The 25,170-nt window shown below is 44.3% G+C and overlaps 1 protein-coding gene across 4 annotated transcripts in view; it reads right to left on the bottom strand.

The window, feature by feature from the left end:
* ssbp4 (single stranded DNA binding protein 4) overlaps window positions 1-25,170 on the bottom strand; it is a 143,861-nt gene that overhangs the window by 113,098 nt on the left and 5,593 nt on the right. For all 4 annotated transcript variants that reach the window (XM_072594446.1, XM_072594445.1, XM_072594443.1 and 1 more), the window contains one exon: window positions 23,972-24,056. In XM_072594446.1, coding sequence (XP_072450547.1) covers window positions 23,972-24,056 — 85 coding nt within the window. The remainder of the gene's footprint in view (window positions 1-23,971; window positions 24,057-25,170) is intronic.

The raw sequence follows: 25,170 nt of genomic DNA, 5'->3' as shown, positions 1-25,170 counted from the left end.
ATAATACTTATCACTGAATTAATGAAAAGAGAAAAGTGTTCATTATCGTGGAGCTGTTTGTGTGACCTTGCTGTTTGCAAATTGGCTGCTGTGTTCCACACTCCCACAGGACTGCACTGGGAGCATCAGCCAAGATTAAATTCTCAGGTCTCCAGATAATGACACAATTCTGCACCCAGTGGGATACTTCATATTCACAGGGTCTCTCACACCGAAACAGGAACATGGACAAACACAGAAATGGGGATGTACATCACAGACAGACAGCGACACAAAACTTTTAAGGCACACAGACATGAGAGAAAGACAGTGAAAAAAAGGAAGAAGGACAGAAAGGAACTGAGAAGGATGTAATAAGAGTGAGATACAGAGAACTCAAAAAGGAACATGTTGATACTCAGAATCACAGTTAAATTCGATGACAGGGAAGCCATTTTCATGAAAGTCCAAAAATATAATGAAAGAGCCAATGGGAAAGGATGGAAAAAGAAGATGGAGACATAGTAACAAAGCATGTCACATTGACAAAAAATGTCAGATAGTCAGAATGCAAAAGAGAGAGAGAGTGATAATATATGTATGTTTATCTTTATATAGGCATACCAAAAGGCAGCTAGAGACAGAGAAGGAGAGGGAGGTAGAGAATGAGCTTGAGCATGATAAGTGAAGCACAGTGAAATCCAGGCTAATACTGACCAGGAACTATTTAGCTGCAAAACTAATGACAGCTTTGAGACTCATTGGAAGAGTGAGATCTGACTCTGACATTATAAGAGATCTCAGTGCAGCTCAAACATTCCAGCTGTTGCAAGATGTTCAGTTATTTTCTGCCTTAGTATTTGAACCAATCTCTTTAAGTATTTATGATAAAGCATCTGGGTGACATGAAACCAAAGCAGACAGACGATTCAAGCCAACTCACAGAGAGAAAAGCAAATGACCAATCACCGGATGGATGATATCACATTTCCACAAGGCCCTTTGGGTGCAGTGGTCAGAGACGTTGGGCTGAGAAACTGAGAGAAGAAATGAGGGTATAGTCTCCATCCTGGTTTGGGACAGGAGAATGGGTATTGAAATGACCCCGCATGAGCTGGTATCCAGTCACCAAGTCACCCTTTATTTACACATGGAGTGTCCTTGATACTGATCCAGCTCTCTCAGAGCTAGTTCTCAGGGTGAACAGAACCTCCAACACTCCTGTTTATATCTGTCAGCCAGGGCTCCCTGAGATTAACAATCTCAGTCAGGGAACTCATTTTTTAAGGTTCTTCTGGCTGACCTTGTTACAGTTACTGCAGATGTGAGTAAAAGACAGCAAGAATATGGGGACAAAAAAAAGAGAGAGAGTTTGTGTGTTTGTGTTTGTGAGAGAGAGAGAGAGAGTCTGAGGAAAAGTAAGTGTATGAGGGATAAAAAAAATGAGGGAGAGAGACAGATCACAAGATCAAGACTGCATACAAGAAAGTGAGGGTGAGTGTTTGAGATGAGATTGTGAGAGAGTGAGTGGGACAGAAAATATGAAAGAGTGTATGAGAGAGCGTGTGTGAGTGTGAGTCAGTTTGAGGGAAAGGGAGTTTGAAAGATATTGAGTGTGAGAGAGTGAGTGTGAGAGAGAGTGAGTGAGTGTGAGACAATGTGTGAGAGAGACCGGGGGGGGGGAACAGTGTGAGGACGAGTATGAAAGTATCTGTGTGTGTTTGTGTGAATATGAGACATTGGGTTCAGAGTGTGAGGATGAGAGTGGGAACAAATGTGATTACATGTGCATGTGAATATATATTGAGGGAACTTGATCCAACATTCCACAAGATCAAGGCTAAACTTATACCTCAACAACCCCAAAATTATCCCTGTAAACTTTACCCAACAAACATCTGCAGCTGAGACATCCGAGAGCAAGGTGATGAGATTCCCACTGTTTTCATATCACCCTTTGTCCAATTCTTTGGCCGACCATTTTCTGTCACTCACTGTGTGCTCAGGAAGAGCAGACTCCTTACCCTGGGCTGTCAGGATAGTGCTTCAGAATAGGGCTCATGGTCATATTTCCTGCACGTGTACAAGTCCCAGCAAGAAGGAGAGATGATGTAACAAAGTCACAGAATGTGAACCCAAACTGGACAGGAAAGGCTGGGATTATGTCAAACACTGTCTGGTGTCTCTGAGCTCAAGAGATGAGTCGCTTTGTCAGCTTCAGGTCATCAAAAACTCTGCTGCCCAAACCTCAACTCTCATCCAGTCATCACTGAGGGGCATCATGACCTGAACTCGTTCCCAATGAACTAACAGCCTAGAACTTTAAAACTCATCTTTATTTTCATATCCTTACTTTGTCTTACTCTTTCTCAATCTCAGTAACCTCCTCCACTGCTACGACCCTTCTGTGCATCTCTAAGTCTGTGAGAAGGAACTGTTTCAGTACATTTTCAGCATCAGTGCGACTGGATGAGACTTTTGGAGCACACTGAGCGTGTAGCCTGAAACAGTTATATGGCCTGGAAAGAGGAATTCACAGGGGGAAGGGCTGTACACCCCTTTGTGTGCGGCTGAAACTTCGGCCATGGAGAAATCCGAGGAATCCCACCTCCTGGAATAACTGTGGACGTACGGCAACTATGGGAAAGGCTTCCATGTCCTGTCTGCCCTGAAGACTTATCGGCGCAGTCACACCGGGGAGAGGCCGTTCACCTGCCCCAAATGCGGGTGGAGGTTCACATTGTCCTGCAATTTTCAGAGGCGCCAGCGGGGACACCAGTGCCCCCAACAATCGGAATCTGCCAGGGATGCTGCTGTGAGTCACCCCAGGACTGAACCTCCTGCCTGTCCTGACAGTGGGTGCGGCGGGAGAGGCGGTGGGCTTTTTTTGTTTTCTGCTGGACTGCACCCCCCCCTCCTCCCAACCCCTTGGTGGATCATGGACAGCACAGCGTCTCAGTGGTTAGCACTGCTGCCTCACAGCAACAGGGACCCGGGTTCAATTCGCCCTTGGGGCAACTGTCGGTGTGGAGTTTGTACACTCTCCATGTGTCTGTGTGGGTTTCCTCCAGGTGCTCTGGTTTTCTCCCACAGTCCAAAGATGTGCAGGTTAGGGTGGATTGGCATGCCATATTGTCCCATAATGCTCAGGGATGTGTAGGTTAGGTGCATTAGTCAGGGGTAAGTGTGGAGTAATAGGGTTGGAGAATGGGTCTGGGTGGGTTACTCTTTGGAGGGTCGGTGTGGACTTGTTGGGCCGAAGGGCCTGTTTCCACACTGTAGGGATTCTACAAAGTCTGGCCTCTAGACCACATGGGCTCACTATACATGGTGGCAGCGGGCAAATTCACCCTTAAAATACCTGAGAACATAGGGCACCCCTATTTGGAGCTACTCCAACTGCAGGCTGCTACACCTTTGCATTTTGAAAGATTCACATGAGATGTGGATTTTGCTGACTCCCCCTCCCTACTGTACTACGGGAGGTGGTGGTGAGCTGCTCTCTTAAACCACTACAATCCATATGCTGTAGCTAGACCCACAATGAATGCTAGGGAGGGAATTCCAGGATTTCCAGGACAGTGAAAGAACAGTGATATATTTCCAGGTCAGGATGGTGAGTGACTTGGAGGGGAACTTACACGTGGTGAAGCTCCCATTGTATCTGCTGCTCTTGTCTTTCTGGATGATATTGGTTCTAGGTTTGGAAAGTGCTTTCTGAGGATCTTTGGTGAATGTTTGCAGTACATCTTGAAAACAATACACACTGCTGCTACAGTGTTTCAGTGATGGAGGGAGTGAACATTGGAACTCATAGATATGGTGCTAATTAAGCAGGTTTCTAAGTCCAGGATGGTTTCAAGCATCTTGAGTGTTTTTACAGCTGCAACTGGGGAGCATTCCATCACACTCCTGTACCTTGTGGACAGGTTGTGGGGATTCAGGAGGTGAACCACTCAATGCAGGATTCTTAGCCTCTGACCTGCTCTTGCAGTCACAGTTCTTATAATTTTTTTATGCATTCACAGGATAAGGACATCACTAGGCAGGCCAGTATTATTGCCCATCCCTAATTGCCCAGAAGGCAGTTAGAGTCAACCACATTGCCAAGGAATCACACATCAGCCAGACCAGGTAAGGACAGCAGTTTCCTTCCTTAAAGGACATTAGTGAACCAGGTGGAGTTTTCCAACAATCAATAATAGATTCATGGTCATCATTAGACTATTTTTTCCAATTATTATTGAATTCAAATTCCACCATCTACCCAAAGTGGGATTCGAACCCAGGACTCCAGAATGTAACCTGGGTCTCTGGATGAACAATCCAGTGATATTACATCTAGGCCATTGCCTTCCCCTAATGGCAGGTCCAGTTTAGTTTCTGATCATTGCTAAGCCCCAGAATGTTGCTAGTGAGGGATTCTGTGATGGTAATGCCATGGAACATCAAGGGGCAATGTTTAGACTCTTTCTTATTGGAATTCGTCATTGATGTGGCATAAATATACTTGCCACTTGTCAGCCCAAGCCTGGATATTGTTCAGATCTTGTTGCATTTGGATCTGGACTGCTTCAGTATCCGAGGAGTCACGAATAGTGCTGAACATATTGCAATCATCAGTGAACATCCCCCACTTCTGAGCTTATGATGGAAAAAAGGTCATTGATGAAGCAGCTGAAGATGGTTGGGCCTAGTACCTACCCTGAAGAACTCCTGACCAAATAGTCTCTAGTTTAAGGCTGCAAAACTTTAGAGGCTATTATATGTGGAAAATTGTACTGGATGCTATTATTGCTGGTCTGTTAATACAGAGACTAGGTAATGTTCTGGGCATCCAACTCCAAATCCCACCACGACAGATGGAGAATGAAGACTGTTACAATCCGATAATTAAACACTGAACAATTTTATTTAGAGTCATAGAGCTGTACAGCATGGAAGCAGACCCTTCGGTCCAACCCGTCCATGCCGACCAGATATCCCAACCCAATCTAGTCCCACCTGCCAGCATCCGGCCCATATCCCTCCAAACCCTTCCTATTCATATACCCATCCAAATGCCTTTTAAATGTTGCAATTGTACCAGTCTCCACCACATCCTCTGGAAGCTCATTCCATACACGTACCACCCTCTGTGTGAAAAAGTTGCCCCTTAGGTCTCTTTTATATCTTTCCCCTCTCACCCTAAACCTATGCCCATCTGGTCAAGATCCCATTGTAATCTGAGGTAACCTTCTTCACTGTCCACTACACCTCCACTTTTGGTGCCATCAGCAAACCTACTAACTTATGCTCACATCCAAATCATTTATAGAAGTATAAAAATTGGTGGACCCAGCACCGATCCTTGTGGCACTCCACAGGTCACAGGCCTCCTGTTTGAAAAACAACCCTCCACCACCACCCTCTGTCTTCTACCTTTGAGCCAGTTCTATATCCAAATGGATAGTTCTCCATGTATTCCATGAGATCTAACCTTGCTCACCAGTTTCCCATGGGGAACCTTGTCGAACATCATACTGAAGTCAATATAGGTCACATCTACCACTCTGCCCTCATCAATCCTCATTGTTCCTTTTTCAAAAAAGATTTCATTTGTGTGTTATCACAAAGTCTTTTATATGCTGTAAATTACTAGAGATTCAGTGATTCTGTTAGAGGCAAACATACAACATCTGACCAGTCCAGGAACACGTGCTTAAGGTGTTGACTTTTTGAGTATAGAGTGTGTGCAGTTATTTTAAAAAAAACTTTTCATGTTATCTTCAGATTGTTTTCTTGCGGTGATTTAAATGCTGTGGCACCTACGAGAGGCTACGTTGTTGTTAAAATTAATCCCTCTGTCCATACAGGAGATCTGAATTTCATCCTCACATTAGAGTCTGAGGATTGGGACAAGAAACTTAAGGAGCTGCAGGCATTCCTGGAACACAGTCAGGCTGGGGACAGATACAATTTGAGGTTGGATGATACATTCTGACATAATCAGATTGTAATGGAACATCCTGTACAGTCACTTGTTTTCAAAGCTGCAGACCTTTTAGGAGAGGGTTATGTAGCAGAACACAATCTGCAACTCCTATTCTCTTTGGTATTGCTCCTTAAGTACTGTAACTCCCACCAGCATCTCCCCTTCTTCTTCCCCTGCACCCCTCTGCTCTTCAATCACACTGCCTGTGCTGTTGGGGCTGGGTCTGGAGCCATGATAGCATGACTTTCACACGACAAACACTGCAACCTCAATACTAACTCAAAGCCTGAGCTAATACAAACACATTTCAGGATATCCTGTGTATAGATATGGCATTGAATATTAACCATGTTTCTACCAGTAAAGTAGGAACCCTGAAAGTTAACCCTACACCCATACATAAATGAGAGAACTTTGAAGAACTCAAGCTGGACCAATAGCAGAATCAAATGTTGTCCAGTTAAGAGAGGAAGGATATTTTCATGTTAACTTTTCTATAGCTGCTTAGCTCATCAAGCTCTATACCTTGAGTTACAACGCTGTGGCTTCGCGTCTCCCTCTAAGATTTGAGGCAGACATTCCAGCAGCCAGGTCTGTGAGAGTGCTGCACTGTCAGAGGTACCATTCTCCAGATCAGAGTTTAAATGGCAGCCCCCTCTACCTGGCCAAGTGGATATTAAAAATTCCACAGCAGTATTGGAAAAGTAATGAATTTACCTTGGTTTCTTGATCAGCCCAGCGCTGTACCAAAAAAAAATTAACCAATAATTTTTGCTGTTTGTGGAATCTTGCTGTTTGTGGAATAGACAGCCAAATCATCAAAATATAATTCATTGGCTTGTAAGTACTGTGTCATTATTTTTGTGTCTTTAAAAACTTGTGGACTGCAAGGAGAGAGAAATGCTTTTAAAGCCATGAATTTACCAGGATGGCTGCATAATTTCACAACAAGGAAATTGATATCTATTTTGAATTTGTTTTATTCTGGCTGTGGACTTCTGAAATATGCAGATCAGGAGTCAAGACATTGTTTACAAGTGAAACTGATTGATTCTCTGCTAGCTGGGCAGGTTGGATCTGGAAACGCGTCACAGAGATACACAGAGAGAGAAAGATACAGAGTGTTGTGCTGTTGTTCTACTTGGCAAATGCTGCCTATTCTCCAAAGTAAAAAAGAACTCAGTTTAAACTTGAAGAAAACAAATGACTTTCCCCACAGCTGTAGAAGTGAACCATGACCTTTTGAATTGATAAATCAGAGATGATTTCCAAGAGATTCAGTCACTCTGTACCTCTTCCAAAAACTTCCAGAGAAAGACAAATGAACATTAAGGGTCTGGCTAGTCGAAATACCATCACCTTAACATTGCTTCTTCTATCTCCTCCAAGAATCAATTTTGCCTATTTGTTTGTTTATTTGTGTGTATGTGTCTGTATGTGTTTGTGTGTGTGCATGGAAGCGGGGGATGTTTATAAGATTAGTGTTTTAGTTAGTAGTGTTATATACCAATAGTTTATATTTGTTCCCTTATTGCTGTTGTCTAATTACTTATGATAAATCCTGAGGGACAGGATTTATATGTATCTGGAAAGGCAAGGACTGGTTAGAGACAGTCAACATAGGTTTGTGCATGGGAAATCAAGCCTCATGAACTTGATTTGAATTTTTCTAAGAAATAACAAAGAGGCTTGGTGAGAGCAGAGTGGTGGACATGATCTACATGGATTCACTAAGTCATTCCTGATGAAGAGCTTATGCTTGAAACATCGACTCTCCTGCTCCTTGGATGCTGCCTGACTGGTGTGCTTTTCCAGCACCACACATTTTGATCCTCAGTAAGGCATTCAACAAGGTTCCTCATGGGAGACTGGTTAGCAAGGTTAGATCTCATGGAATACAGGGAGAACTAGCCATTTGGATACAGAACTGGCTCAAAGGTAGAAGACAGAGGGTGGGGGTGGAGGGTTGTTTTTCAGACTGGATGCCTGTGACCAGTGGAGTGCCACAAGGATCGGTGCTGGGTCCGTTGCTTTTCATCATTTATGTCAATGATTTGGATGTGAACTTAGAAGGTGTAGTTAGTAAATTTGCAGATGACACCAAAATTGGAGGTGCAGTGGACAGTGAAGAAGGTTACCTCAGATTACAACAGGATCTTGATCAGATGGGCCAATGGGCTGAGGAGTGGCAGTTGGAGTTTAATTTAGATAAATGTGAGGTGTTGCATTTTGGAAAAGCAAATTAGGACAGGACTTATACACTTAATGGTAAGAACCTGGAGAGTGTTGCTAAACAAAGAGACCTTGAAGTACAGGTTCATAGTGGAGTCACAGGTAAATAGGATAGTGAAGAAGGTGTTTGGTATGCTTGCGTTTATTGGTCAGAGTATTGAGTACAGGAGTTGGGGGGTCTTATTGCGGCTGTGCAGGACATTGGTTAGGCTACTTTTGGAATACTGTGTGCAATTCTGGTCTCCCTGCTACAGGAAGGATGTTGTGAAACTTGAAAGGGTTCAGAAAAGATTTACAAAAATGTTGCCAGGGTTGGAGGATTTGAGCTATAGGGAAGGTTGAAAAGACTAGGGCTGTTTTCCCTGGAGCGTCGGAGGCTGAGGGGTGACCTTACAGAGGTTTATAAAATCATGAGGGGCATGGATAGGATAAATAGGCAAAGTCTTTTCCCCTGGGTGGGGGAGTCCAAAACTAGAAGGTATAGGTTTAGGGTGAGAGTGGAAAGATATAAATGGAACCTAAGGGGCAATTTTTTCACACAGAGGGTGGTATGTGTGTGGAATGAGCTGCCAGAGGAAGTGGTGGAGGCTGGTACTATTACAACATTTAAAAGGCATAAGGATGGGCAAATGAATAAGATTTATTTCGAGGGAAATGGGCCAAATGCTGGCAAATGGAACTAGATTGGTTTAGGATATCTGGTTGGCATTGATGATTTGGACCGAAGGGTCTGTTTCTGTACATCTCTATGACTCTATGACTAAATCATAATTCTTGCTTAGTGCTGAAACCTTGCTGTGCTTTCTATCAACCTTGATCAGAAACCAGGTAAATTTGGGAATAAGGAACTTTAACATTTAGGAAATAGCATGGTTCAATTTATGACGCATTATCCCAATGGGACAGAACAGGCTGCAAATGGATCCCCTTTGCTAAAGATAAAGAAGCGAAAGGTACAGGTTAAAAATGTATGTTCTGTTTTCCCAGAGTCCGGAATATGAAAGAAATTGGTGGAAGAGTATGAGTAATGGTGAAATTGGGATGGGAATTAGGGAGTCAAACATGGAGTTAATAAAGATCAGTGAGCACCAGGGTATTTGTTAATCTAGATTTAGTGAGTTAGGATACAGGTGGCAGAATTGTGGATGTATTGGTTTGTAAAGACAGGAAGTTGGTCAGGACAATACTGGTGTAGTTAGAACTTAGACAAGATATTACTGAGAACTTAGCAGCAGACAGAGCTCAGAATATTGAGGTGATTGTTTTTGACCAGCACAGATGCAATGGGTCGAAGGACCTGAGACAAGTGTTATTCTGAAACCAACTGCCCTCACATGCAAAACAGTAGAGAGAACAAGAATCTTGCGTGTGTCGCAGGATTCCCATAATTTCAACATGTCTTTATGGGGCGAAACATACCAGGGGAGATGGGTGAAAGATTCATAGTTTAAATCCATCTGCTTAGTTCCTTGCGAAGAGAAATTCATCCTCTTCATTTGGGAGCTGAGCTCCTGAAAGCCCCAGGGGGAGAGTGGATTTATATTTCGATTCCATGCTTGCAGATGCTGGAGTCAGAAGGTTCTGCCTGGAATGAGAGAAACCGTTCCCTTGGGACAAAGCATGCAATCCTGACGGGAATGAAAGTAGGTCATCAATGCACTCGAGTAGATGGAGAAACCTCTGCTTCTGACTGACAGCATTAACCCCTTCACACCTCATGCTAATATGATTGTGATTACTCCACTCAGAGGGATAGGGGAGTATGCATCAGGAATGAGGTATAGGAGAGTCTGCATCTGACCCATTCTCCTTCAATTACTGTCAGATTCACAGCTTGTTTAAAACATAAACTTCAGCCAATGACAGAGTTAGATAAAGTAAGAAATATTGAAGGCTTCACTATAACACTCCCCTGACAGATTCCAGTCTGTAATTCACTCCTGGTATCTGTTATTCTATTTATAAACCACCCTAAACTCCTCAATTAGGTTCCAGTCCCAATCTCAGCTCAGACATTGACACCTTTTGTTATAAAACCTTCTCTTATCTCAAGAAAGTGACTTAAAAGAAGTTCTGCGATTTACATACTAATGAATCGAAACCTGCAATCCATTCTAAAAGATGAAAAATTTAACAATCCAGGTTTGTTCAATATATCACTGTATGACACTGTAATCTTTCACTATAAATTCTGTGTCTTATGATCTTATTCTCCACAACCACCTGATGAAGGAGCAGCGCTCCAAAAGCAGTGCTTCCAAATAAACCTGTTGGACTATAACCTAGTGTTGTGTGATTTTTAACAAATAATATTGCTAGCCCAGCAACTGGAAACCTGAACTGAATCTCTAAAAACAGACCTTTTTTAAAAAACATCTAATGTTTCTGGGCTCTTAGTTCAAGGTGGCTACAATGAAGCTGCAGTACTCTGTATTCCACATTGCAGTTCATTGGAGTGGAAACATTTTGGTTGTGAAATCCATCGAAACATGGACTTCAGGGGAGTGTGATGGAGTCACATTTTCTGTCTCAGGAATCACCTGAGGGTTGGGGCTGGGATACTAAGACTAATTTCTTGGACAATGGGACACTGACTAAAATAGCCTCCAGGCAGGAGCTAATCATTTCCCCTTCGAATCCCCATTCGATTGGAGATGGAAGGTGATGTGAATTTGACAGCCATGGCTTACAAAGGAGGTCAGGAAATGTCTCAAAGAAAAGGAGAGAATCTATAAAGTGGTCAAGAACACTGGGAAATCAGAAGATTGGGAAGACTACAAAAACAGAGGATAACAAAGACAGAAATAAGGAAGGAGAGTAATAGAGATGTACAGCATGGAAATAGACCCTTTGGTCCAACCTGTCCATGCCGACCAGATATCCCAACTCAATCTAGTCCCGCTTGCCAGTACCTGGCCCATATCCCTCCAAACCCTTCCAATTCATATACTCATCCAAATGCCTCTTAAATGTTGTAATTGTACCAACCTCCACCACTTCCTCTGGCAGCTCATTCCATACACGTACTACCCTCTGCGTGAAAAAGTTGCCCCTTAGGTCTCTTTTATATCTTTCCCCTCTCACCCTAAACCTATGCCCTCTAGTTCTGGACTCCCCGACCCCATGAAAAAGACTTAGTCTATTTATTCTATCCATGCCCCTCACAATTTTGTAAACCTCTATAAGGTCACCCCTCAGCCTCCGACACTCCAGGGAAAACAGCCCCAGCCTGTTCAGCCTTTCCCAATAGCTCAAATTCACGAACGCTGGCAACATACTTGTAAATCTTTTCTGAACCCTTTCAAGTTTCACAACATCTTTCTGATAGGAAGGAGACCAGAATTGCATGCAATATTCCAACAGTGGCCTAACCAATATCCTGTCCAGCCGCAACATGACCTCCCAACTCCTGTACTCAATACTCTGACCAATAAAGGAAAGCATACCAATCACCTTCTTCACTATCCTATCTACCTGAGGATCAAATATGAAGGTAGGCCAGCCAGTAATATTAGAATTGATAGTAAAAGTTTCTTTCAATACATAAGATACAAACAAGAGGCAAAAGTAGACATTGGGCCACTCCACATTGATGCAGGAAGGTTAGTGCTGGGAGATAAGGAAATACTTTGTGTCAGTCTTCACAGTGGAAGACAGGAGTAATATCCCAACAATTAAGGAGAGTGAGGGGCAGAGTTGAGTATGGTAGCCATTACAAAAGGGAAAGTGTGAGAAAAGCTAAAAGGTCTAAAAATTGATAAATCTCCTGGCACCAAAGGGCTACATCCCAAAGTTCTGAGGGAGGTGGCTGACAAAATAGCAGAGGTGTTGGTTGTAATCTTTCAAAAGTCACTTGAGTCAGGGAAAGTCCCAGATGATTGGAAAATTGCTGTTGCTGCCCCCTTGTTCAAGAAAGGTTCAAGACAAAAGACGGACAATTATAGGCTGATTAGCCTAACCTCAGTTGTTGGTAAAATTCTAGAATCCATCATTAAGGATGAGATTTCTAAATTCTTGCAAGTGCAGGGTTGGATTACAACAAGTCAACATGGATTTAGTAAGGGGATTTAGTAAGACAAGCCTGTTAGAATTCTTTGAAGAGGTAACAAGTGGGTTAGACCAGGGAAACCCGGTGGATGTTATCTATCTAGACTTCCAAAAGGCTTTGCTAAGGTGCCTCATTGGAGGCTGCTGAGTAAGGTGAGGGCACATGGTATTTGAGGTGAGCAACTGGCATGGATTGAGGTTTGGCTGTCTGACAGAAGGCAGAGAGTTGAGATAAAAAGTTCTTTTTCAGAATGGCGGGTAATGACAAGTGGGGTCCTGCAGGGTCCAGTGTTGGGGCTGCAGCTGTTCACTTTTTATATTAATGAGCTGAATTAAGGGACTGGGGGCATTCTGGTGAAGTTTGCCGAAGATACAAAGTTAGATGAACAGACAGGTAGTACTGAGGAGGTGGGAGGCTGCAGAAAGATTTAGACAGTTTAGGAGAGTGGTCCAGGAAATGGCTGATGAAATTCAACATGGGCAAGTACGAGGTCTTGCACTTTGGAAAAAAGAATACAGGCAAGGACTATTTTCAAAATGGTGAGAAAATTAATAAAGCCAAAGTACAAAGGGATCTGGGAGTGCCAGTCCAGGATTCTCTAAAGGTTAACTTGCAGGTTGAGTCCATGATTAAGAAAGCGAATGTAATGTTGTCATTTATCTCAAGAGGGTTGGAATATAAAAGCCGCAATGTGCTTCTGAGACCTTATAAAGCTCTAGTTATGCCGCATTTAGAATACTGTGTCCAGTTTTGGGCCCCACACCTCAGGAAGGACATACTGGCACTGGAGTGTGTCCAGTGGAGATTCACACAAATGATCCTTGGAATGTTAGGCCTAACATACGATGAATGGCTGAGGATCCTGGGATTGTATTCATTAGAGTTCAGAAGGTTGAGGGGAGATCTAATAGAAACTTACAAGTCAATGCATGGCTTAGAAAGGGTGGGTGCTGAGAAGTTGTTTCTGTTAGGTGGGGAGACTCGGACCCATAGGCACAGCCTTAGAGTTAGAGGGGGTCAACTTAGAACGGAGATGAGGAGACATTTCTTCAGCCAGAGAGTGGTGGGCCTGTGGAATTCATTGCCACGGAGCGCAGTGGAGGCCGAGATATTAAATATCTTCAAGGCAGAGACTGATAAATTCTTGATCTCGCAAGGAATTAAGGGCTACCGGGAGAGTGCAGGTAAGTGGAGTTGAAATGCCCATCAGCCATGGTTAAATGGCGGAGTGGACTCAATGGGCCGAATGGCCTTACTTCCACTCCTATGTCTTATGGTCTTATAAAAATCTGTTGTGGTCAAATGAAGAGAGGAGCAGAGCAGAACCCTTCTCACCTGATGACAGCAATAATCAAACTTCCACAAATCTCTGGTTAGATCTCAGTTGGAGAGTTGTGACCATTTCTGGTACCAGACTACATGAAAGATGTCAATATGTAGAGAGTTAAAAAAAATCACAGAACACCAGGTTATAGTCCAACAGGTTTATTGGAAGCACTAGCTTTCGGAGTATACTCTACAACCACCTGATGAAGGAGCAGTGCTCCAAAAACTAATGTTTCCAAATAAACCTGTCGGACTATAACCTGGTGTTGTGTGATTTTTAATTTTGTCCACCCCAGTCCAACACTGACACCTCCAAAATGTGTTGAGAGGTTTAGCAGGATGGTATCAAGGTTGGGGAATATAACTTGGGATGTAGAGAATGAGATTGTTTCCATAAAGCAAAGGAGGCTAATTGGAGATTGGAGAATCAGAGGCTGAGGGGAGATCTTTCAAAGGTTTACATATCATGAGGGGCATGGATAGGATAAACAGACAAGGTCTTTTTCCCAGGGCGGGGGAGTCCAAAACTAGAGGGCATAGGTTTAGGGTGAGAGGGGAAAAATTTAAAAAGGATTTTTTCACACAGAGGATGGTGCGTGTATGGAATGAGCTGCCAGAAGAAGTGGTGGAAGCTGGTACAATTATAACATTTAAAAGGCATCTGGATGGGTATATGATTAGGAAGGGTTTAGAGGGATATGGTTCAAATACTGGCAAATGGGATGAGATTAATTCAGGATATCTGGTCAGTGCAGACAAGTTGAACCAAAAGCTCCATTTCCGTGCTGTGTGACGTTATGACGCTGTGAATCGATAATAAATGAAGTGTTTTAATGAAATGCATACAATTACCACTAGCAGTTTGATAAAGGCCAAAGTTACTTGTATACTCTTTTTGATGAGAGACTTAAAATTGATTAAATTAAGGTGTTTGAGATGATTAAAGAGTTGTTAGGATTGATACAGAATACAGAACAAAGGGGAAGAATCTGAAAATTACAGCAAAGTAGTTCAGGAGTACATAATCTCATAAGAACATCAGAACTAGGAGCAGGAGTAGAATATCTGGCCCTTCGAGTCTGCTCCACCATTCAATAAGATCACGCTGATCTTTTCATGGATTCACCTCTACTTACCTGCCCTCTCACCATAACCCTTAATTCCTTTACCGTTCAAAAATCTACCTATCTTTGCTTTAAGAACATTCAATGAGGTAGACTCAGCTGCTTCGCTGGGCAGGGAGTTCCACAGATTCACAACCCTCTGGGTGAAGAAGGTCCCCCTCAACTCAGCCCTAAACCTGATCCCCCTGATTTTGAGGCTGTGCCCCATTGTTCTGGTTACATCTGCCAGTGGAAACAACCTCCCTAATTCGATTTTATCTATTCCCTTCATAATTTTATATATTTCTATAAAATCCTCCCTCATTCTTCTAAATTCCAATGAGTATAGTCCCAGTCTACTCAGTCTCTCCACATAAGGCAACCCTCTAACATCAGAATCAACCTGGTGGACCTCTTCAGCAACTCTTTCAAGTAAGGACACCAAAACCGCACGCAGTACTCCAGGTGTGGCCTCACAAGTACTCTATACAGCTGCAACATACTCTCCCATTTTTAAACTCCATCCCTTTAGCAATGAAGGAAATATTCCATTTGCCTTTTAATTACCTGCTGCACCTGCAAACCAACTTTTTGTGATATTTAGAAGCACCTGAAAATCTGGTACTGTACTTTCTCAAAAAATGTTGGATGTTGAGGGGTGTCAAATAGAGCCTTGAAGACTGAGAGAGACAAGCACTTGCAGAATAAAAGGTAACAAGTACTGTGGAACTAAAAGATAAATGCAGAAGAGACACAGATAAGTCTTGATCCAATTGGATAGCAAGTCAGTCTCAACTTCTCAACAATCTTCTTTCTAAATCTGATGTCACATCTTTAATGAACGGGGAGTGAAAATTGCAAGCAGAAAGATTCTCTTATTAGTTCAAAAAAGGAGACAACATTCTGATATTGTCTCTCTACCTGGAATGACATTGCTATATGAGTAACATTTTTATTATTCCTTTCTGAGATATGGGCAACACTGGTGAGGTCAGCAGATGATTCCTATTTCTAATAGTCATTGAGAGGGGGAGGTGATGTCCCAAGTGTATTTGCGTCCCATAACCTATGGTGCACTTATGAAGCTCACCACTTAATCAATCTGACTTTTAACAATTAAACACTGATTAAATATCAACTGGAGTTTACAGAGTCCCGTTGTTTTTCACTTTTGAATGGACTGCTTCTGATTTTTATACACTGCCAGTGAAAACTTCAAGCTGATTACTCCCCCCACCACTCCTCCACTATCGTCCTGGATTCCTGGGAATACAACACATCTTTGTATACTCCATAATCTTCAATGATTGTACCTTTTGTTTAATTAACTATCAGGAACACTAACTTACCTCATTGTCGACACATGCAAAAAACAAAAGAAAGTTGCCCCTTTTAGAGGGGCATATCGGATAAAGAAACAAGAACACAGACAACAGCTTCAGAAGTGTAGATAATCATATTTACATGACCCACCAAATACTCTGCTTCCTGCTTATGGGCAGCTTCACTTTGCCATGGAAACAGTGAGCTGTTCAATGAGGTTGCTTGTCCCCAGTGCTCACACTTCACAGGAGCCCAGGGGCTCATTTCACACAAAAGCTCATCAACAATAACAGCCCTTCCATCTGCTGCATCAGACCTAACATCAGGGTCAAAGGTCAGGTGAACTGAGCATCAATCCTTGGTCAAGAGCTTTCAGCACCTCCTTTGAGGCCCAGTCTGTTCCATCACTGCTCGGCAGCATTCTCCAGCAATGCTGGGGTGTTGGAAAGATTGAAGAAATCACCATTTGCAAATCACTGCATCACAACCAATGAGCAATGCTCTGATCTCAGTGCCCCTGGTCTCCCAGACAGAAAGGACAGCTTACTATAAATCTGTTGGAAACTGGGCCATGCAGACTCTCTAGTTTGGAGAAAGGGAGGACTGCAGATGCTGGAGATCAGAGTCGGGAGCATGGTGCGGGAAAAGCACAGCAGGTCAGGCAGCATCCGAAGAGCAAGAGAACCGACGCTTCAGGCATAAGCCCTTCATCAGAGGCTTGTGACCCAAGGGGGCTGAGAGGTAAGTGGGAGGGGGGTGGGGCTGGGGGGGCAAGGTAGATGGGTTTGCGATAGGTAGATAGAGGTGGGGTAATGGCAATAGGTTGGAGGGGAGGGTGGAGCAGATAGGTGGGAAGGAAGATGGACAGGTAGGACAGTTCAAGAGGGTGGTGCCGAGTTGGAAGGTTGGTTCTGGGATAAATTGGGGGGAGGGGAAATGAGGAAACGAGCTAAATCTGCATTGATCCGTGTGGTTGGAGAGTCTCGAGGCAGAAGATGAGGCGGTCTTCTTCTAGGTGGTGAGTGATAAGGGCTTGGCAATGGAGGAGGCCCAGGACCTGCATGTCCCTGGTGGAGTGGGAGGGGGAAGCTGAAGTGTTCAGCCACAGAGCGGTGGGGTTGGTTAATGCAGGTGTCCCAGAGACGTTCTCTGAAGTGTTCCATAAGTAGGCGTCCTGTCTCCCCAGTGGAAAGGAGACCACATCGGTAGCAATGGACACAGTAGACGACATGTGTAGAAGTGCAGGTGAATCTCTGTCGGATGTGGAAGGTTCCTTTGGGGCCTTGGATGGAGGTGAGGTGGGAGGCGTGGGCATAGGTTTTGCAATTCCTACGGTGGCAGAGGAAGGTATAGGAGGGGAGGGTGGGTTGGTGGTGGGGGCTTGGATCTGACAAGAGAGTCACAGAGGGAATGGTCTCTCTGGAACACTAATAGGCGTGGCGAGGGAAATATATCACTCATGGTGCGGTCTGTTTGTAGATGGTGGAAATGGCGGAGGATGATGCGATGCATATGGAGGTTGTTGGGGTGGAAGGTGAGGACCAGAGGGGTTCTGTCCTTGTTGCGTTGGACAGGTGGGAGTCAAGGGCAGAGGTGCAGGAAGTGGATGAGATGCGCTGAAGGACATCATCGACCATGTGGGAGGGGATATTGCAGTCTTTGAAGAAGGTGGCCATCTGGGATGTTCTGTGGTGGTGTTGGTCATCCTGGGAGCAGATGTGGTGGAGGCAGAGGAATTGACTATAAGGGATAGCGTTTTTACAGGAGGCAGTTTGGAAGGTAGTCGATGGGCTTGTAGATGTCCTTGGTGAGTTGGTCACTGTTGATGGAGATGGAGAGGTCCAGGAAGGGGAGGGAGGTGTCTGAGATGGTCGTGAAACTGGAAAGAGTTCAGAAAAGATTTACAAGGATGTTGCCAGGGTTGGAGGATTTGAGCTGAAGGAAGAGGTTGAATAGGCTAGGGCTGTTTTCCCTGGAGCGTTGGAGGCTGAGGGGTGACCTTATAGATGTATACAAAATCATGAGGGGCATGGGTAGGCTAAAAAGACACAGTCTTTTCCCTGGGGTGGGGGAGTCCAGAACGAGAGGGCATAGGTTTAGGATGAGAGGGGAAAAATATAAAAGAAAGTTAAGAAGCAACTTTTTCATGCAGAGGGTGATACATGTATGGAATGAGCTGCCAGAGGATGTGGTGGAGGCTGGTACAATTGCAACATTTAAAAAGTATCTGGATGTGTATATGAATAGGAAGGGTTTGGAAAGATATGGGCCGGGTGCTGGCAGATGGGACTAGATTGGGTTGGGATATCTGGTTGGCATGGACGGGTTGGACCGAAGGGTCTGTTTCCATGCTGTACATCTCTATGACTCTATGGTCCAGGTGAACTTAAAGTTGGGGTGGAACGTGTTTGTGAAGTTGGTGAACTGTTCAACCTCCTCATGGGAGCACGAGGTGGTGCCGATACAGCCAACCTTCCAACTCAGCACTACCCTCTTGAACTGTCCTACCTGTCCATCTTCCTTCCCACCGATCCGCTCTGACCTATCACCATTACCTCCGCCTTCATCTAACTATTGCATTCTCAGCTACCTTCCTCCAGCCCCACCCCCCTCCCATTTATCTCTCAGCCCCCCAGCCCACAAGCCTCATTCCTGATGAAGGGCTTATGCCCGAAACGTTGATTCTCTTGCTCCTTGGTTGCTACCTGACCTGCTATGCTTTTCTAGAACCAGACTCCCTAGTTTGTTCAGCTATTCCAGTAGATCCCAGCCAATCGATTCCTCAACATCATTTTAATCTTGTTATCCAAATCTATCTCCATCTTGAAAGTGCCAACTGACCGTCAGCATCCTCAACATTTTGAGGGAGGGAGGGAAGGAGTTCCAGATTCCTGCTATCTGAAGTGGAAAGAAGTGTTTTGAGACATCTCTCCTATCGAGCTATTAGTTTCACTTTTACATTTAAAACTTTAAAAAGGGTTCAGGCCATTTGTTCTGAGCCCCTCCTTTCCACCCCCACATCCCCACCCCTAGAGGAGTTAGGGATGATAACGGAAACTATCACCTTTCTTAAATATCTTAAACACCTCAATTAGATCCTTTCCTGAATGTAAATGCAACTCTTTCCTTTTGCTCACCCTTTAATGTTCTAAACTCAAGTGAAGACAAGCTTTCAGTATGTAACTTGTTGTAGGAAGTTAACCATTTCACCTCCAGAATTATTCTGGTGAGCCTGCCCTGCACTTGCTGCAGGACCCATTTTTCTTTTTTTGGAGGTGAGGGCGCAGAATTGAACCCCAGTTAATCTGGACAGTGTCAGACTGGTCTACAATATTGATTGATACTCCCCAAAAGAAACACAGTTTTGGAGCTTCGTTCTGCCTTTGTTTAACCACTCGGCCTGCCTAATGGAGGCAATCTTGCTCCCTCTTGTTTAGCAGTGTGTTCCAATGCATTGCACGTCGTATTACTGAGTTTTGAGGTAGAGTCACTGGACCAGGAGAGGACTGCTGTGCTTTCTGATGTCCTGACTTTCATCTGAGATGTTAGAAGGCCCCTTCTACTCTATCAATTGGACACAAAAATAACCACGACAACATTAATGAAGACCGAGGTGGGTGTTCCCTGGGCCCTGGTTGATATTTATCTCCCAACAACTTCACAGGTCATAGAATTCCTACAGTGTGGAAACAGGCCCTTTGGCCACCAAGTCTACACCAACCCTCTAAAAAAAAAGTAACCCACCCAGACCCATTCCCCTATCCTATATTTACCCCTGACCAATTCACCTAACCTACACATCCCTGAACATTATGGGCAAATGTAGCCTGGCCAATCCTTCCTAACTTGCACATTTTTGGATTATGGGAGGAAACTGCAGCACCTGGAGGAAACCCACTGGGAGAATGTGCAAACTCCACACAGACAGTCACCCGAGATTTGTGATACAGCTGCTTGTGAGATATTGCTGTGTACAAATTGGCTGCCGCACTTGCGACGATACATCGAAACCACTTCAGGGTGTCTGCAAAACCTTCTCAGAAAACGCTAAGAAAGTGCAAGATTTTCTTTCAGAATGGCAATTTTAACCTTGTATTGGGTGCATTTCCCTCTCCCATAATCAACTAAATTCTGAAATATTCCATCACATCTTGGCTAAAACTCATCAATATTTCTGAACATTCTTCCCAGACAGAGGGTCAGCGTGCATTACCTTCTCATGTTATTTTATCCCCAGGGGTGGCCATCGCTGAGTTTATTCCCCACTGCCAGTTTCCCTGAATCTTCTATAACTACTACAGTCCATGTGGTAACTGGTTCTTTGAGTTTTTTGTAGACCGTGGAACAATTAACAGCTCGTGTAGGCTGGAAATGTGTACCCCAGTGAGGATCAATGTGTGGGGATACCATTGGCCACATTGAGCGCTTGCCTTTTTGCCTCATTGTTTTCCTTAAGTTTACCACATCTTCTTTCATATGATTTCTCAACTCCACTTTGGGACCCGTAGCCCAGTGAGAGTCAGTATGTGTAGACGCTGTGTACCCCAGTGATAGCCAGCACCTTCTGGAAGGTGTAAAGGGGCTAGAATGTGAGAGTGGAAAATGGTAAGTTAATAATTCATGTCGAGTGTATCAATGGTGGGAGATGTAACATTTTTACATAAATTTTGAGCTGTCTTTAACCTGCACATATCATTTCCAACGTGCATATAAACAACGTAACAGTTTGATTAAAGTTGCCAGATGGCCAACAGTGTAGAGAGGAAAACAGTAAATTGTATTTACATCACAGTTTGGACCTGCTTAACATAGCAGGGTTCTTCAGTAGAACATTAATATTCAAAGCTTGATACTGAACCAAAAGTGGACGTACTGGGTCAGGCAACCAGAGCTCAATCAAACAGCTATGTCTCTCCCTAAAACCTAACATGTCACTGGACAAATATAAAGGATTCTATATTCTAAACTAACCTCTAAATGTCTAACATGTGTACTCATAAATCTGCTGAATAAACACTGACTCTGTACAGTTACACAGTGAGTGACCCTTATCCTGCTGAATAAACACTGACTCTGGACAGCTAGAACATAGAACATAGAACATAGAAAAATACAGCGCAGTACAGGCCCTTTGGCCCTCGATGTTGCGCCGATCCAAGCCCACCTAACCTACACTAACCCACTATCCTCCATATGTCTATCCAATGCCCGTTTAAATGCCCATAAAGAGGGAGAGTCCACCACTGCTACTGGCAGGGCATTCCATGAACTCACGACTCGCTGAGTAAAGAATCTACCCCTAACATCTGTCCTATACCTACCACCCCTTAATTTAAAGCTATGCCCCCTCGTAATAGCGGACTCCATACGTGGAAAAAGGTTCTCATGGTCAACCCTATCTAAACCCCTAATCATCTTGTACACTTCTATCAAGTTACCCCTAAACCTTCTTTTCTCCAATGAAAACAGCCCCAAGTACCTCAGCCTTTCCTCATACGATCTTCCTACCATACCAGGCAACATCCTGGTAAACCTCCTCTGCACCCGTTCCAGTGCCTCCACATCCTTCCTATAGTATGGCGACCAAAACTGCACACAATACTCCAGACGCGGCTGCACCAGAGTCTTATAACACTGCAACGTGACCTCAGGACCCCGGAACTCAATTCCTCTGCCAATAAAAGCCAGTACGCCATTTGCCTTCTTCACAGCAATATTTACCTGGGTGGCAACTTTCAGAGATGTGTGTACATGGACACCAAGATCCCTCTGCTCATCCACACTACCAAGTATCCGACCATTAGCCCAGTACCCCATCTTCTTGTTACTCTTACCAAAGTGAATCATTTCACACTTACCTACATTGAACTCCATTTGCCACCTTTCTGCCCAGCTCTGCAGCTTCTCTATATCCCGCTGTAATCTGCCACATCCTTCCTCACTGTCAACAACTCCACCGACTTTTGTATCATCCGCAAACTTGCTGACCCAACCTTCTAGCCCCTCCTCCAGGTCATTTATAAAAATGACAAACAGCAATGGTCCCAAAACAGATCCTTGCGGAACACTGCTAGTAACTGTACTCCAAGATGAACCTTTACCATCAACTACTACCCTCTGTCTTCTTCCAGCCAGCCAATTCCTAATCCAAACCTCCAACTCACCCTCAATGCCATACCTCCGTATTTTTTGCAGTAGCCTACCATGGGGAACCTTATCAAACGCCTTACTAAAATCCATATACACCACATCTACCACTTTACCCTCGTCCACCTCCTTAGTCACCTTCTCAAAGAATTCAATCAGATTTGTGAGGCACGACCTGCCCTTCACAAAACCATGCTGACTATCCTTGATCACATTATTCCTATCCAGATGTTCATAAATCCTATCCCTTACAATTCTCTTTAAGACTTTGCCCACAACAGAAGTGAGACTCACCGGACTATAGTTACTAGGGTTATCCCTACTCCCTTTCTTGAACAAGGGAACCACATTTGCTATCCTCCAGCCTTCTGGCACTATTCCTGTAGACAACGAAGACATAAAAATCAAGGTCAATGGCTCTGTAATCTCCTCCCTTGCTTCCCAGAGAATCCTAGGATAAATGCCATCACGCCCAGGGGACTTATCTATTTTCACCCTTTCCAGAATTTCCAACACCTCTTCCCTCCAATACCTCAAAGCCGTCCATTCTAATTAATTGTAACTCAATATTCACATCGGCAACAATGTCCTGTTCCTGAGTGAATACTGACGAAAAGTATTCAATCAGTGTCTCCCCAATCTCTTCAGCCTCCATACGCAACTTCCCACTACTATCCTTGACTGGACCTATTCCTACCCTAGTCATTCTTTTATTCCTGACATACCTTTAGAAAGCCTTTGGGTTTTCCCTAATACTACCAACTAAGGACTTTTCATGTCCCCTCCTTGCTGCTCTTAGCTCTCTCTTCAGATCCTTCCTGGCTACCTTATAACTCTCAACCGCCCCAATTGAACCTTCACGCCTCATCTTTACATAGGCCTCCCTCTTCCCTTTAACAACGGATTCCAATTCCTTATTAAACCACGGCTCCCTCACACGACTCTTTCCTCCCTGCCTGACAGGTACAGTTACACAGTGAGTGACCCTTACCCTGTTGAATAAACACTAACTCTGTACGGTTACACAGTGAGTGACCCTTACCCTGCTGAATAAACCCTGACTCTGTATGGTTACACAGTGACTGACCCTTACCCTACTGAATAAACACTGACTCTGTACAGTTACACAGAGTGACTGTTACCATGAAAAAACACTGACTGTACAGTACAAAATACAATTTAAAAACGGAGACTGAGATTATAGAGTTGACCTAGTTTCCTTGGTCGCCTGCCCTATCAACAACATGTCACAGCTTGATCTCACCTCACTGCTCCCCTTGATCAGGAGAATCCAAAAACTGGATTTAAATTAATCACATAAAACAAACCTGAATATCGAAGAACTGAAATGAGGGTTCTATAATGTAATTAATGTGGATAGCAGGGTTTAGTATTGTGATCAGAGACGAAAAAAATTGCAGATGCTGGAATCCAAAGTAGACAGGCTGGAAGAACACAGCAAGCCAGGCAACATCAGGAGGTGGAGAAGTCGACATTTCGGGTGTAACCCTTCTTCAGGACTGTCAGCTTCTCCACCTTCTGATGCTGCCTGGCTTGCTGTGTTCTTCCAGCCTCCTGCCTGTCTACTTCAGTATTATGGTCAGCCTGCTTACAATCAAGGCACATAGACACATCACACAGACACACCAGAAATACACAGAGAATCACATAGATATTCACACACACACACACACACACACACACACACACACACACACACACACACACACACACACACACACACACACACACACACACACACACACACACACACACACTTTGCCTCCAAAAGGTAGAGAACCACTTTCCAACAATGAATGACATTAACATGGTACTCACATAATCGTGAAAGGCCTTGGCTTCACTTGAGTGCTCACAGGTTTCCCTTCTGTCAGGTGCTGCACAGTAGAGATCCCAAAATACACTACAGAAAGAGACACAGATAGTGACTAAACTCTTCTGCAGCCATAACTCTTTAATTACATCGGCAAATAGGAAACGTCCGACACCCATTCAAACAAAGCAAAACCTATCCTTCCTCCACATAATCCAACCCCAATCCAAGTGATTAGGGGTTTATGCCCAAAATGTCGACTCTCCTGCTCCTTGGATGCTGCCTGGCCTGCTGCGTTTCCCAGCATCACACCTTCAACAACACACCTTCCATTACAGCTCAGCCACTACCTCTGCCTGATAGCTAAAGGTTACAGAGACAAAAAAAAATGAAATGCTGGAATCCAAAATAGACAGGCAGGAGGCTGGAAGAACACAACAAGTCAGGCAGCATCAGGAGCTGGAGAAGTCAACTTCAGTTAGAAGACTGAAGTAGGGTTACACCTGAAACATCGACTTCTCCAACTCCTAATTCTGCCTGGCTTGCTGATATCTAAAGGTGACATACAGACAGCTTCCAGTGCTCAATCCCAATTCCATTCCTCATCCCAGATTTACAGGATTCTCATCCAATCATAAACTCAACATAATTCTCAGATTCTAGCATCCAACCAATCCCAGCCTCACTCTGGATGACAGCCCTGGAACCTGAACCAGATTCTGACCTCAGTTCAATTTGAGAACACAAAACCTGGCATTTGGTCATGATTCAAATCCAAGCCCATAACCTACTCCAGGGGGACAAGAATCCATTACCCACTCCATGGGAACAGGAGCCCATTACCCACTCCGCGGGAACAGGAACCCATTACCCACTCCGCGGGAACAGGAGCCCATTACCCACTCCGCGGGAACAGGAGGCCATTACCCACTCCACGGGAACAGGTGCCCATTACCCACTCCACGGGAACAGGTGCCCATTACCCACTCCACGGGAACAGGTGCCCATTACCCACTCTGCGGGAACAGGAACCCATTACCCACTCCGCGGGAACAGGAACCCATTACCCACTCCGCGGGAACAGGAGCCCAATACACACTCCATAGGAACAGGAACCCATTACCCACTCCGCGGGAACAGGAGGCCATTACCCACTCCACGGGAACAGGTGCCCATTACCCACTCCACGGGAACAGGTGCCCAT

The sequence above is a fragment of the Chiloscyllium punctatum genome, chromosome 24 (assembly GCF_047496795.1).
Source record: "Chiloscyllium punctatum isolate Juve2018m chromosome 24, sChiPun1.3, whole genome shotgun sequence".
Classification (NCBI taxonomy): Eukaryota; Metazoa; Chordata; class Chondrichthyes; order Orectolobiformes; family Hemiscylliidae; genus Chiloscyllium; species Chiloscyllium punctatum.
The sequence above is the reverse complement of the archived record's forward strand: the minus strand, read 5'-3'. Positions and strand labels throughout refer to the sequence as shown.